General features: G+C 35.0%; 1 protein-coding gene across 7 annotated transcripts in view; it reads right to left on the bottom strand.

The window, feature by feature from the left end:
• The window catches only part of LOC128189706 (arginine-glutamic acid dipeptide repeats protein-like), a 67,478-nt gene that overhangs the window by 22,193 nt on the left and 31,313 nt on the right, over window positions 1–13,972 (bottom strand). For 4 of the 7 annotated variants that reach the window (XM_052861422.1, XM_052861424.1, XM_052861423.1 and 1 more), the window contains 5 exons: window positions 7,587–7,683; window positions 6,517–6,670; window positions 3,930–4,063; window positions 3,420–3,519; window positions 2,984–3,082 (listed from right to left, as the gene is read on the bottom strand). In XM_052861422.1, coding sequence (XP_052717382.1) covers window positions 2,984–3,082; window positions 3,420–3,519; window positions 3,930–4,063; window positions 6,517–6,670; window positions 7,587–7,683 — 584 coding nt within the window. Of the gene's footprint in view, window positions 1–2,983; window positions 3,083–3,419; window positions 3,520–3,929; window positions 4,064–6,516; window positions 6,671–7,586; window positions 7,684–7,784; window positions 7,931–10,995; window positions 11,821–13,507 lie in introns of those variants that run through there. The other 3 variants (XM_052861425.1, XM_052861428.1, XM_052861429.1) reach the window with 3 other exon arrangements.

Below are 13,972 nucleotides of genomic sequence, written 5' to 3'. Positions count from 1 at the left end.
CTATTTGGATTTTTAACTTTCCATTTCTTTTTATCACCCACAGCACTTCAATTACATTAAATAAACATTTTTTTGATAGCCACCGGTAAAAGCCAATTGAACAACATGTTTCAACACTTTAATTATGCTGCTTTATATATTTCATATTTATGCATTCATGAATACCCGACACAAGAAAGACCAAAGAATACATATTTGCACTCAAATAAATTGCAGAGTGACAGAGTTTATAAAACTTTTCTATGAGAGAGAGAGAGAGAAAGAGGTGTCTTAACTGGTAATTTCTGGCAACACTGAAAAGTTTACATATATTAATTTGAAAAGGGATACAATATAAGACAAGAGTTTTCTTGAATTTACTGTCACCTTGCTATAAAGAAGGAATTATCCGTTGAAAAGGTCAAGTCATGCACAGAGAGTAAACAACTGAGGAATGACATTAATAATTTTCCCAAATGCAGGAATTATGTTAATTAAATCCTGAAGGTACATCACAATGTTAAACAATACTTAATGCTCTCATTTTCATAAATAAATCTTTGTCATAATCAAGTGCACACTCTCTAGGAAAACCAATGGAGCGAACTGTTATATACACATTGCTGATAAGATTTATAGTACATTTGTCTATAAATACACCACTGACATTTCCTATGAACAAGGGCGATTGAAAGCTCTTAATGAGTTCAGAAAGATGTTGCAGTCTGAGCTTAAATAGCCCATTGTTAAAGAAATATCCTTTTCCTTTCATATACAAATAATAAATACTAGTAATGATATTTACTGGTATTATTTCAAAACAAAACAATACCCTCAGTTCTAACAAAGGACCATAACCAACACAAAATGTCTATGTCAATCTACAGAGATTGAGTGGATAAAACACCATACTGTGATAACAGTTAAACAAAAAAGAAACGGAGCAATCTCAGACTGTTTTGAAACTTCAGTCACTTAGGAATTATTGGTTTGTAATTCAATAAGTCTACCTCATCACAAAGGATCAAATTGAATCTGTGAAAATTTAACTAATGAAAGTTCTGATAGGAAATACAGTACGATTGCTAAATTTGCATGTTCTAAAGACATAATTGTAATGGGAAATGGATAAAATCCATAATTTACAAGATCCTAATTGCTTTTTAAAGTCAGTGACTGGGATCTTTATTGATTCGCAGTGAAAGATGGGAGCACAAATCTATTAGATTTCCTGCGTTTTATGAGCAAGAGCAGAGCCAATAGCTTTTATACACCACATTCTCCCACCTTGCCTTCATTTAATCATTCAGAAGAAAAACATGGCCCAGAACATTATCATATAAAAGGGTGTCTTAAAGGGTAGCTAAGTAGACTTCCAACCACTACAGGAAATTTTATGAATTTAAATTACTGACACAAAAGCTGTAGGTCTCATCGAGTGTTATTCTAAAATTTAAAAAAAGTCCTTCTCATTATCAGTGGGCTAAAACACAGAGGCTTTGCAATATCTGATAACCATTGCTTGGGCCACTTTTTTTTATTTGATAGACTTCACATTAGTTTAATTATTTCACTATGGGTACTAAGACCTGAAATGAATAGAAAGACGTCAATTTACACTGTGATGATAGCTGGCCTCTGAGGTTTATCATCCAGTATTCCCCCCATGACTGGAGCTGCTGCAACAACACAAGAAACATCTTCCCTGCGAGGAATTAATCACACAGAGATTGCCTAGCTTGCTTTCCACACAAAACTCATACAGACAGATTCAATTTGTTTTGAAAACTGAGAAAAATGGAAAATGCAACAGAATGGTGGAATGAGTGGCAAGCCAGCACCGAGGGACGGACTAGTTTATCTCCAGTGTTTGTTTCTTTGCTGGGCGCTTCAGGCATCTGTGAATCTGTTTTCTGTCCATGTTTCTCTACAGAATAAATCTCTTTCAAACAACAATTTTTTCCAACATGAAAACTGACAATATTTACTTAAGCTTCAAATTGTAGGCTGTATATCTGGATCTTTTACATCAAATAAGCGGAAGAGATAAAGAACAGTGAATTGCAGACAAATCAAAGCACCATGTACATGTGGTGGAAGTCACATTCTAAACAGAAGGGGTTTTAAAAAAACCTACAAGTTATTTATGCTACATTACAAATCTTAGCAGCTTCCCGAATGTTTATTCAAATGAACACTAATTTGACCTAAAGACTCTTGACAGCCATTACTTAGAATGTAAATTAAAACCAAAAAAGATATCAGGAATAAATTGCAATCAACAAAGCTAGTTTAATTAAGAATGAAAATGATAATTAGTTATATAGATACAGCATGAGTAATTAAATCTGGTGGGGCACTCAATGACATTATCAATTACAATTCATCATTCCACTTCTATATGTCAATCTCACAGAAACATGTCTTTCATAAAAGTGAGCGCGTTTCACAGATGCATTAATAATACACGTACTGAATAGCTACAACCTTGGGTCTTATAATTCATCTGGCTTGCTTCAGAAACATGTTGCTTCAATGCATAACCTGTGACCCCATTTGCCTAAATATTCTCTAAATACCAATTTTAAACAAGAAACTTCTTTGTGTTAAAGTGTTGCAAGATTTTACAATTCAATTTTAACCACTGCAACTCTTTACAGTATCCATTGTAGGATTAAATCCTTAAGGCTTTTTGTGGCTATAACTCTTCAATACTAAATATTATCCAACATGTACTAACATGGCCCCAAGATCATGAAGCAGGCTTAGACTTAAGTCAAATTTTATACACTGTCTTATTGCCTTGCGATTGACAACACCGAAAAAATGAAATGCTATTGGAAAGTGTCTGTATATTATGTTGATAGTTACAAAGTTTAAGGGTAATTTTATGACATATTATAATTTTATAAAAGATTGCAATTAAGACTTAAGTCTAAAAATGCTTCATGATCCTGAGGCCGGGTGCATATTTCGTAAAAAACAATTATTATAATATACTAACCAGCTCATCCTCGGTCCATTTCTTCTCGATGCTGCGGAGAGCAGGTGACTTAACCAATGCCTGAAGAGCCTTTCCGTGGTCGTAATTGCATCTATGGAGCTGTTTATGAAAAAATAAAGATATTTTTTCATTTACTAGCAACTTTGCGTGCGTGTCTTTTTTTCCATTTAATAATTCATGATTTCACTTCAGTTGTGTCATTTACAATTACACGTATCATTTACATGATACGCGAGAGGGAAAAAAGATTCTCTGTACCATAATAGGAAAAATGATCTGTCATACGCCTCTAAAATATTCATCTGGTTATTGACAGATTGCTATCTGCCGTGTGCTAAGTTTTCACACTAGTAATTCAATTTTAGTCTGAATAATCTAGTCAAGTAGCCCAAATTTGTCAATGTAATGTGCGGACTTGTGTGATTAAATGACAAACCGTATCCATGGCATTGATGGTTGTTTCGTCCATTGATGCCGCCTGGCAGCCGTCTTCTGTTGACCCTCCATCACACATCCCAGCAAAGGCAGCCACGCTTCTACAAAATTCAATACCATCTCTTCAAGCCCTGAGCCATACCACTTCAATTAACTCTCTCAGCACTCTCAATAAGACTTGTCATCTAAAGTCTCTTCAGCCAAACTTTTATCTCATTGAGGAAGCACAATCTCCAACAACATATTTTTCCCCTAGTAGTCATTTTCAGCTATGTATTTTCTTCTCTTCATCGTTTGGATGTTGGAGATTAAATTCTCTTCCCCTTAAAGCTTGTTTCATGAAACATTTATACAAGCTTAAATTGTCCAAAAAAAAAAACAATACGACAATGATATCTAGCTTATCTTGAGGAAATACATATATGGGAATTGGATTAAAAGCATCCTTTGTATATACATATATGCCAGCTTGACTTCACTAAAGGAGTCTAGACATCTTCAGTTTTCTCACCTTGCTGCCCTGAGATACATCATCAAGTCCCCATCTCCAACAGAAAATGGACGCCAGCGGAGTTCTTCCCATCTTTCGGGATTCTCCGGCATCTGGCTAGGGAGGACATCTCGCCTGAATTCAGGCAGCCGAGCCTGTAAAAATAATCAAATTAAAAACATGCATGTATTAAAATCTGATGATCAATTCAAATATTAAAATCTGTTGAAAATGACCCTTGTTTCAAGCATCCATTAATATTTCATCAAGTAATAACTGCTGCTGCTTTCAATGCAGTAAAGTCAATAAAAAATTGATATTTTTAATCGTAAAAAATCCAGAAACATCAATTAATAACAGATGAAGGACTTCTGATACAACATAAAACACAAAGGTATAAGATGAATAAGTGGTGAACTCATCATCAAAATTCATATATGCATTGCTATTCTAATACCCACAAATTGCCCCCTGCAAACTGATCTAGATAGGAATCAATACTGCAACTGAAAAATGCATTGTAAAATAAACTACATTTGTCTAGTTATCAGCTTATCTGGCATTTTTACATAGAAATGAAATCCATCAGAGGAAGAAGCTATCAACTTGTGTAGGATTGCAGCGATGTTGCAGCACGCTGTGTACCAGATATACACGGCAGGAGGAAGGAGATAAGCGAGGATTTTATCACTCTTTATTTGTACATATCAGCCCCAGAGTTTTACAAAGCTACAACAGTTATTTGATTTCCCTCCCTAGTGATACTTAATTCAGCCAGGGACCATCATTGAGGAATCAATCTGTGAGAGTCAACATATTCCTAACACGATCATAAAAAGTTAACATAATCTGCAGGCTTTGAAAAAAAAGAAACAAAGGCTGATGTCATATCTGAAAAGATGTGTTTTTCAAGACATTACCCAGGAAATCTTAGCCTGTCCCCCCTAACCTTACCCTGGAAACAAGCCGTCACATGTCTTGTGCATACATCAAACACTCGTAAAGCTAAACCTTAAACACACATTTCAAAAGATACTTCAAAGTTGACAAAAATGTTCAGGTGATATTTACTGTGTACATTTTCTCATTGCTCGGAAATCAATTGTCAAGTCATAAAGGTGGCCCACTGCAGACTCTTTTTACTTTCAAAATAACACCTTTAAGGAATTAAGATGTTCATTAGAGTTGGCTGAAATGTTTACCTTCTTGCTATGGGTACACCACTTATCATTAGAACCCTGTCTAAGTATTAAATGCAATTTTCATAAAATCAACACCCTCATAAATCATTTATTACATCAATAAAATATAGGGTTTATATCTCTGTAAGCTTTCGAGACCCGTGTGGCCTTTAAGAGATTTCTATAAAGTAAAGCACCATGCAGACAAAAATCTTGTTAGACATTCCTTAGATAATGCAAATATAAGGCTACATAAAATCAGTCATGGTAAGCGCAGGCCTTAAACCAACAGCCAGCACGCACATAAAAATATCTTAACAAACTTCAGCAATTATTAATAAAATTGTCTGTAAAAATGCCAAAAAACTTGTTAAATTATACTTTTTGGGCCGCACTTGAACTTAATAATGATACACATCCATCAGGAAAAAAAATTCAGTTGTTTAATCAAATTTTTTTTCATTTTACACACTTAGATAAGGAACACAATCAAGCCTGGATCTACTCTCACTGTCTATATGCATTCATTGAAGACAAACCTCCCATGTTCTTTGATGTATTACACGTACCATGTCACGTGCTTCTGCCTTTACCAGTAAAAGTGACCTTAAAGTGTTCTAAATTACCTCCTTAACAAATTATCTCTTGTCAATAGGTTGTTTTCACCTCTAAATTCAATTTTCTTCAACTTATTTGGGCACTTATTGGACAGAGCAGAATCTCCATACATATCAAATAGGCCAATTCATAAGGTGGATGGGAAATTGACACCCCGACGATTGGCTTTTAACATGAATTTGTATAATCAGCTTTGAACAGGTAATTGAGAAAACTTGTATAAAATGGATTTGTAACTCGATCGTGCTCCCCAAAATAACTGCTATCTCTTCTCAAGCATGAAAACCTGCTTTATGTTTATCACTTGGAATTCACCTCATCATTTTTGACAAGCGTAGGGACCTGTTTTCTAGGCAGTGTTTTTCTCTATCTGAAGCTATAATTTGTTTCCACCACACTAAAAATCTCATCTCAGGAAAATATCTATTACAACTAAAAACATTTTACCACCCCCAAAAAACTTCAGTATCATCTCATTATTAAGTGAATCATGTGTCTGAAATCAACTTGGGTTTTGTTAGTGATTGCTTTATCTAGTATCTGATAGCACGGTTCAATTACAAACTCACTCCCCTGTTAAAATCTGGATATTTGACTGTTTTGTCAGTAAATGATACAGAATAGTTGAAGCCTGCAGTAACAGGGTATTGTTCACCGAGAGCTGATATCTAATACAAGAGCACTTAGCTTGTTCTACAATCCTAACCTGAAAGGGTCACGTTTTCAGCAATCTGACAAAAAAATGCATTTTTGTGTGCAAGGTGTAGATACACTATGACACAGGTAAGTTATACAGGTCAATTGCTCACCTGATGGCTCGGACCGACTCGAATTTCCCCCTGCGTGGTGGCCAGTCTCTTTGTTTTGGGGTTATATTCTAACACATAGAAAAAGGTATCGTCTCGTGGGTTGAAGTTCTTCGCAGAATAGATGTCTTGGAAGTGCTCAACCTTACACTTTCCTCTGCAAGGACAAAAAGTAGACCGAGTGAATTTAAATCTTTTTCAATTTCCTTTTTTTTTTTCAACCATGAGCAGTTTGATTTTTTTTTTTGTTATTTTATTTGTATACATAAGAACAGCTAACACTTGGGATCAATTTATTGAGAATTTAATACGTAAAATGAACCAGTGTCAATCAAGTGTTCCGTAGAGAATGGTGCTTATTTAATAACAGCTGACAAACATCGTGCTTTATGTATCCTGCACTGAGAGCTGACCTAGCAATATATCAAAGTAATAGATCACATGCTTTCTTCATGAGCTAAAGCTGTAAATTCTTCACATTTTTCTCTTGTAATTATCTTTACCGCAAATACTTGAGCAAAAGTATAGAAAAACGATCAATTTCACAGATTCATAATTTCTGCAAATTGAGTTTTAATGTTGATAAAATTGACTGACGTGCAGAAAGGCATTTCAAAGGGTTATTAATTTGTATGTACTGAGGTGCTGTATGCCCAATTTGATCACAACTTGATTTCGTTTGCACCTGAATCAGACATGTCACATGTTCTTGCATTTACACAACAGCAGCGATTTTAGACTGAATAAATGGCTGATGATTCAGGATTAGCAAGTGCCATGTATTCCAAGTTATTTAAAGCACCATCACACACGTACGTATTAAGCAGCATCGTAACCACAATATTCTCATCATTAGCTTTAGCACAGGTTCCCTATCACTGATATATGCATTAAAGCATGTAGCAATAAAAAAATTTAAAAACATGAAATTAGAAAAATCTTAAGCTTATAAATATGATCGTGAAATTTCAATGAATGATGTCTGCTTTATCTGTATTAGTGAACTTCTATTGCAGACAGAGAGAGCACTGGTGGAGGCTACATGTACGTTACACTGTGTACTTTGTACATACCTTAGCGCTTTTACTGGGTAGGTATCGGAGGCGTTGGAGATAAAGAGTTCCCTGCTCTTGATCTTTGGATCACTTAAGGCCGAATCTCTGCCAGTACCTGGAATAACAAGAATGTTACCGTTCATTATCTAACTACATCCATTTCTGTGTCAATAATTCTCATCAGAAACAGAATCTGTGACCAGAGATCTAAGGAACCTTTCACAATGGGTTTCCCTATTCAACTCAAAGTGTAAGCTTCTGAAACAAAGCCGGAGAAGTTAGCATGAATTAACTGTTAACAAAACATAGGGACAAGACTTGCACTGTACATGTACACAGCTGAACTCTCAACAGGAGATATGTCCTTACTGGTTTATCTGACACTTCCACAAGTGTTTTCCTGGCAACAAGTTGTTATACAATCACCCGCTCTCACCACCTTAAAAGCTTCCTCATTTCAAGTGTATTCCTGGGCTATCAACTCCATTCTGTGTACAATATTTCACCATCTATATCAAGATGAAATTTCACATCTATTGCAAGGTGACACCACCTATTACAGTTAGCAGAAAGATAGATGCAGTGCTTTTCACAAAATTCCAAAACACTGAAATCGTACATTGATATCAACATTGAAATCCGCTACTGATAAAACCATTTCTGCTTGAAGATAGCGATGTTTTTAAGTGGTAATTTTTTTTTAAATTGTTAACAAGCTGAAACAGTGAAATCAATACACAGTTCTAACAACTCAAATTTACTTTTATTTACAAAATACAAACATCATTAAGGTTTTTTTCTAACTACCAGTGATTCAAATATTGATTAGAACAAATTCTCTTCAAACAAATTCCATATGGAGAAACAGCTGAGAGATAAAGGTGTACAGTGGACTTAAAAGAAAAAATAAACTACTGTATCATGCCACTTACTGGTACATTGTGGTTCTTTGTTATCAGATTAATAGAGAGGACAACAAACTTACTTAGAGATCCTGAAACAGTATAGATGTCCTTGTTTTTTATACAAAAATATCTCAGAAGTACTCAAATGTATTATTATATTATGATTTACCGGAATGTTTTTTTTTTTTTTTTTTTATACAGATGATGTGATGTAAGAGCTTCCTCTAAGAAAAAAAAACATAAAAGGGAATGTCTACCCTATTTTTCTTTTCAATATAAAAAAAAAATCAATTCTATCTTGATCTGTTCTCTCTAAGTAAATATGTATAGGGTCCAATTATACATATGACAAAAAGGAGTAGCTTTAGTGCTTACTTATTTCTCAACCTTTGAAGTTTTAGTACAGATCTTTATACCAAAGCTTATTAAAAATCAATTTCCTTCGATATCATTCAGCAATAATGGTATTTGACAGATCATTTTGGGCTTTTATACCCTACCTGATAAATATCGAGCGTCTTTCAATGCTCAAGATTTAACTCGCCTAATTTAAATAACAGTTTATCTTTGCCCATGTCAATTTTACACAGATTAAGTTTCAAATACAAAGATTAGATTATTATTTCTGTACCAATTACAAAGGGGTCTCTTTTTAACGGCTAAATCTTAAAATGTGTATTAAGTAAGCCCGATAGACAAAACCAATAAAAACTGGAAATGGCACAAGTTATGTAACCCTGTCAGGTACGGCGAAATCTGATTCCAAACCTTCTGAGGAACAGTTTGCTTATCAAATATGCTCAACTAGATACGCTGAGATCATAGCATGAAAGATTTCCATATCCACCTCCCTCGCAGGATGCAAGGTCAAGTTCAATTTCATTTATTCTTTTTTTTTTATTTTTTTTTACCAATTAAGATCTCTATCAAATATGGCAAATGTCACTATGACTTTGCTATTTCCATTCAAACAAATCCAAAAAAAATGTGCTTCCTTCAAGATTTATTGATTGTCAGCTTAATTGAATTATTCATTATGTAATATTTAATTCATAATAACAAATGAGTAATTGTCATTGACATTAACAAATGAATGATTTTCATTCACATCGTCAAATATCAGACAAATGTTGCTTTTTAAATCCAAGTAAATAGCAAGCTACGCGTATATTCAAAATAACCCAGAAGAAACATCCTTTATCACAACATTAAGGCCCATTAATGATTATAGATTTCTTGGTCATGATCTACACTGAAACCAACAGGTTCCAAACATTAGCTGGTTTATCTACTATAGATCAGCAGACCAGCCAGGTCTCCTCTCACACAATATGGAGAGCCATGTCCCTTGGGAGATCAGAGATAAATTTGTTTCACACAGTGTAATATATCATTTACCTGTTGAGCTGGTCAGATAGACAGTATATCCCCAGCAGACATCAGTTTTCACACAGGTGTATCTTATTTACATAGGTAATTAAATCTTCCTCTGTTATGCACACATTGGGATCTGATTAGAACCTGACAACACTTTTACATAGAGCATGTACAACATTATGAGAATATAGGATTTTTTGTTCTTTCAGAAAAAAGTTTTGCTGAATACACCATATAAATAATTAAATTTTTGGTCATACCCGTGGGGGACCCCTAATTGAAATCCAATTATTTACAGCAATTACAGCACACACACATTGCTGTGTTATCACTCTTGTTCTAGATGAAGCCAACATCAATTGCATCTTAGCGCCATTCATGCACCACACATATGCCACAGTATCGCGCTACAGATCTCTGAATTTCCTTCCATTGAGAAGCATGTCAGATAATAAACATTCAAAGCCTGATCCCAAAGAGGCGGGTTGCCTATTTTCCTCCAAGCACTGCTGCGCTATAAAACACAACACCACAAGAAATCTATCTAATGCCATTCACTCTTTAAAGATATAAATTGGCCTGGCTTGAGGTCTCGTGTATTTTTCTTATGGTAATGAGCACAGGGCACACTAATAACAAGTCCATAAGTCCAGGCAGAATATTTTATAAACCCCAGTGAGCATGGAGCACCATTCTATCTCTATGCAAGTTCCGCAGGTGCATTCCATCTCCATTCTTCCCTTTATCAATTTATAACTTGCAAAAGCTCGTAAAGATCAGTGGAAATAATTAGGATGTATTGAGATTTTTTACAGCAGCAGGTGATTAAGATAAGCATGTATATGATTTGTGGTGGAATGGGGGAACCAGTCAAATTGATTATGGGCCTATACGTTGTTAATGGCTGCCGGTAATGGTTAATTATGTACAGTAACTTGTCCGCATCTGTCAATGACAAGACTTCTCTACACTTTATAGATCAAGTTATAGACTCCTACTTTACACATCACAATCAACGTGCTGTGATAGCCCTCAAAAGTTCAGTCAATATGTCTGATAACATTTCAACTAGACCAAAATAAAATCTTCTTCTTTTGAACAAGACATTAAATCTTTTGTTACTTAAATCAAGAGAAAATCCTTACCTCACATGCTAGTTGGCTGTTTAACAATAAAGCCCAATTCCTTTATCTGCTCTCTGAGTCACATTGCTAATCCTAAATGTATATACTCCAAACACACTGGGCAAAAAAACTGGTAATAATCCTAACACATACACTTACACACGCACACACTCCACTAAGCAGACACAAGATATACAATATGCACACCCCAGTGTGGACTGTTGACAGGTAAAAATGTCTCAGGTAGGAACACCGCACACTAGACAGGTGATGTTAACCTCGCCACAATGGGGCTGAAAACTTCATTCAACGCTAATTTGGAATTTACAGCGAAGACATGGAGAACTCCCTCGCTGTATGCCTTTCACTGTCCAGATCTTCACACCAATAGTTTATCTCCAACATTAATCTCAAAGGGAGCATTAAAAGCCAACTGACCCTCGACCTTTAACCCTTACTAATAACCAATAAATCAATGCATGGGAGGGCCATAAGAGTTTGAATTTTCTCCTGGCTGTCACAGGCAGCAAACCATTGGATTCCTCATATCAATATTTAAACAAACAGGAATCAATGCTGGGCTTTACTTCTGCCTGGATAAAGACAGACAAATAACACTGTTTAAATTCAGCAAATATCCATTTAATAGCCTTTAACCATATTAGGACATGATCGCTATCAGATGATCCAAGGAAAGAATTAAAGGTAAAGCAGCAACAGAACAACAACGGTTTTATGACCCCCACACAGCGACCAGCTCTTAGGGACTCTCCACAAAGGAACCCACAAGTCAAAAGTTACTCCTCTAATTGACTTTTTATTGTAGGTTGCCTATGTGGTTCCTCAACAATTTTTCATACAGATTATTTTTTTTCTCTGTCTAGATACGAACAGTTAATTCTTTATCTTTTGTTATTCAGCCATCAGCTTATAAACAGATTTCTAAAGGAGAGTAAGTGGTACTAAAAGGAAAAAGATTACGTAATGTATTATACTAAAATTTCCAATGTTCTATATATACATCCTTTTACATATTTCTCCCCCGTGATGAGCCCCTCCCAAAAATCTACTTCATCTTAAGTGTGTGTAGACATCAAACATCTAAAGTCAGACTTTCTATGCCCTTCTCACTGAGGTTTTATATGTACACAAATCTGTAAATCAATTTTGTATACTTCTGTTTTATTCAATATGAATTGCAGCATTTAGAATATTGAAGAAGAATTAAATCACTCCTAAAATCGACATCGGCAGTTCTTAAGAAGAGCTACTTAAAAAATCTCGACAAGCAAATGGTTTTGCCTGAAGATTAAGAAGTATGAAAATAAGTCAATACAAGAAAGGAAATATCCAATTTCTACTTGGGGTGAATGATTACGCAGCCAATGGCCAAGCACAATAAGGCAGGAGGTGTTTGTTATTTCAAGAGCAAAACAATTAAGACATTAAGTTTCACAACTCTAGATGACTACAAATCATAAAACGGATTAACAAGGAATTAATTTCGACTCAATGACCAACCAAAAACTCGAACACTTAATAAACCTTACCCATGTATTTAATTGAAGAACTATAAGGACTTAATTGATACAAATTTCTTTAAATGGGTATGCTAATGAGGTCTGTGAATGTATATGAAAATTATGCAGATTTCACAGGTCAGCTGGTTGTTACAATCTTGTCTCATTGACAAATTTTTTCTAACATTATGGGAGTACTCAAATTACACAAAATGAAAAAAGAGACATAATTTTCCTTTTTCTTTGGCAATCGAGACTCATCTTGGCAAGTAAAGAACGTTTCACAAATAAAAAACTAATTAATACAAGTAGCAGAAATTCCTGCTGCTTCAAATGTCATGTTGTCTTTTAATTTACATTCACCGGCACTATCAAACAGCAAGGCAAAAAAGCGGGCCAGCTCTCTTGCATAAAACATTATATATCCGCGAGATGATGAACTATTAGTGAAGAATGGATCCCACACACTGTCTTGGTAGTTATATTCCCTTGTCTTATCTCTGTTTAATCTAGCGCCTAACATACCACAATTAACTTACTTCTAGTGGAGCATGCCAACACTTCCCTGCTCTTCTAATGATCTAACAATGAATTACACTTTGAAGGTTATCGGCCCTAAATGTATGTAAATTTAATGTGTAATCACATAACCTTTCAGCGGTACATGCAGTCGGTCTGACAAGCTTTTGTTACTACCTGCTACTAAAATAGCTTTCAAACATGCAACATGATCATCAATTAAGTGTTATAGTACATACATCATTTTTGGTCTTAAAAGAGATGATATCCAATCCCTGTGTTTGCTGGACAAAATTAAAATTTTTCTTACAAGCTTTTATCAATAACGAATCCGTCCACCTGTAAATTTCTCAAAGCTACGAATGTTTTATCAGAGAACAACAGATCCCAAACTATTTTTTATCTTTCTTTTTTTTTTTGGTCCGCAGGTACGAGATGACAAATAGTTTCCAAATGACAGGTAAGGTTAACACAATTAAACACACAACACTTACCTGTCTAATATAGTCTTGTAAGATGAAACTCCTCAAGTCTACAACATTTTCCCAAATCTGTTGAAATACTAATGATCTCTAAACAAGTCGCGTCTTTTTCACAGTTAGTCAATCACCAGAGTGAAACACATCAAGTCTTCGTCTAAGCTCCTCCTCGGCCCGAGTAGTTTTCCTGTTCTCCACCAAGCAATCAGTGAATATGGCATTCCATAAAGCACTGGCTAAAAATTCCCTACATAAATATTTCACACACCACTGTTCCCCTCAACCAAGTCTAGTTCAACACTGACTACACAATCAATTCCTCTGCCTGCACTGGCTAAGATATTCACACACAAAATTTACCTAATCAATCACTTAATCTACTTCCAGTAAAAAAGTCTTAATCACTTTTAAAAAAAAAACTAAGATACAAAAGTTAGCGTGGAGATGAAGTGTAAAGACTGGGTAATAAGTGGTGTTATT

The sequence above is a fragment of the Crassostrea angulata genome, chromosome 6 (assembly GCF_025612915.1).
Source record: "Crassostrea angulata isolate pt1a10 chromosome 6, ASM2561291v2, whole genome shotgun sequence".
NCBI classification, from domain to species: domain Eukaryota; kingdom Metazoa; phylum Mollusca; class Bivalvia; order Ostreida; family Ostreidae; genus Magallana; species Magallana angulata.
This window is presented reverse-complemented; position numbering and strand designations above follow the sequence as displayed.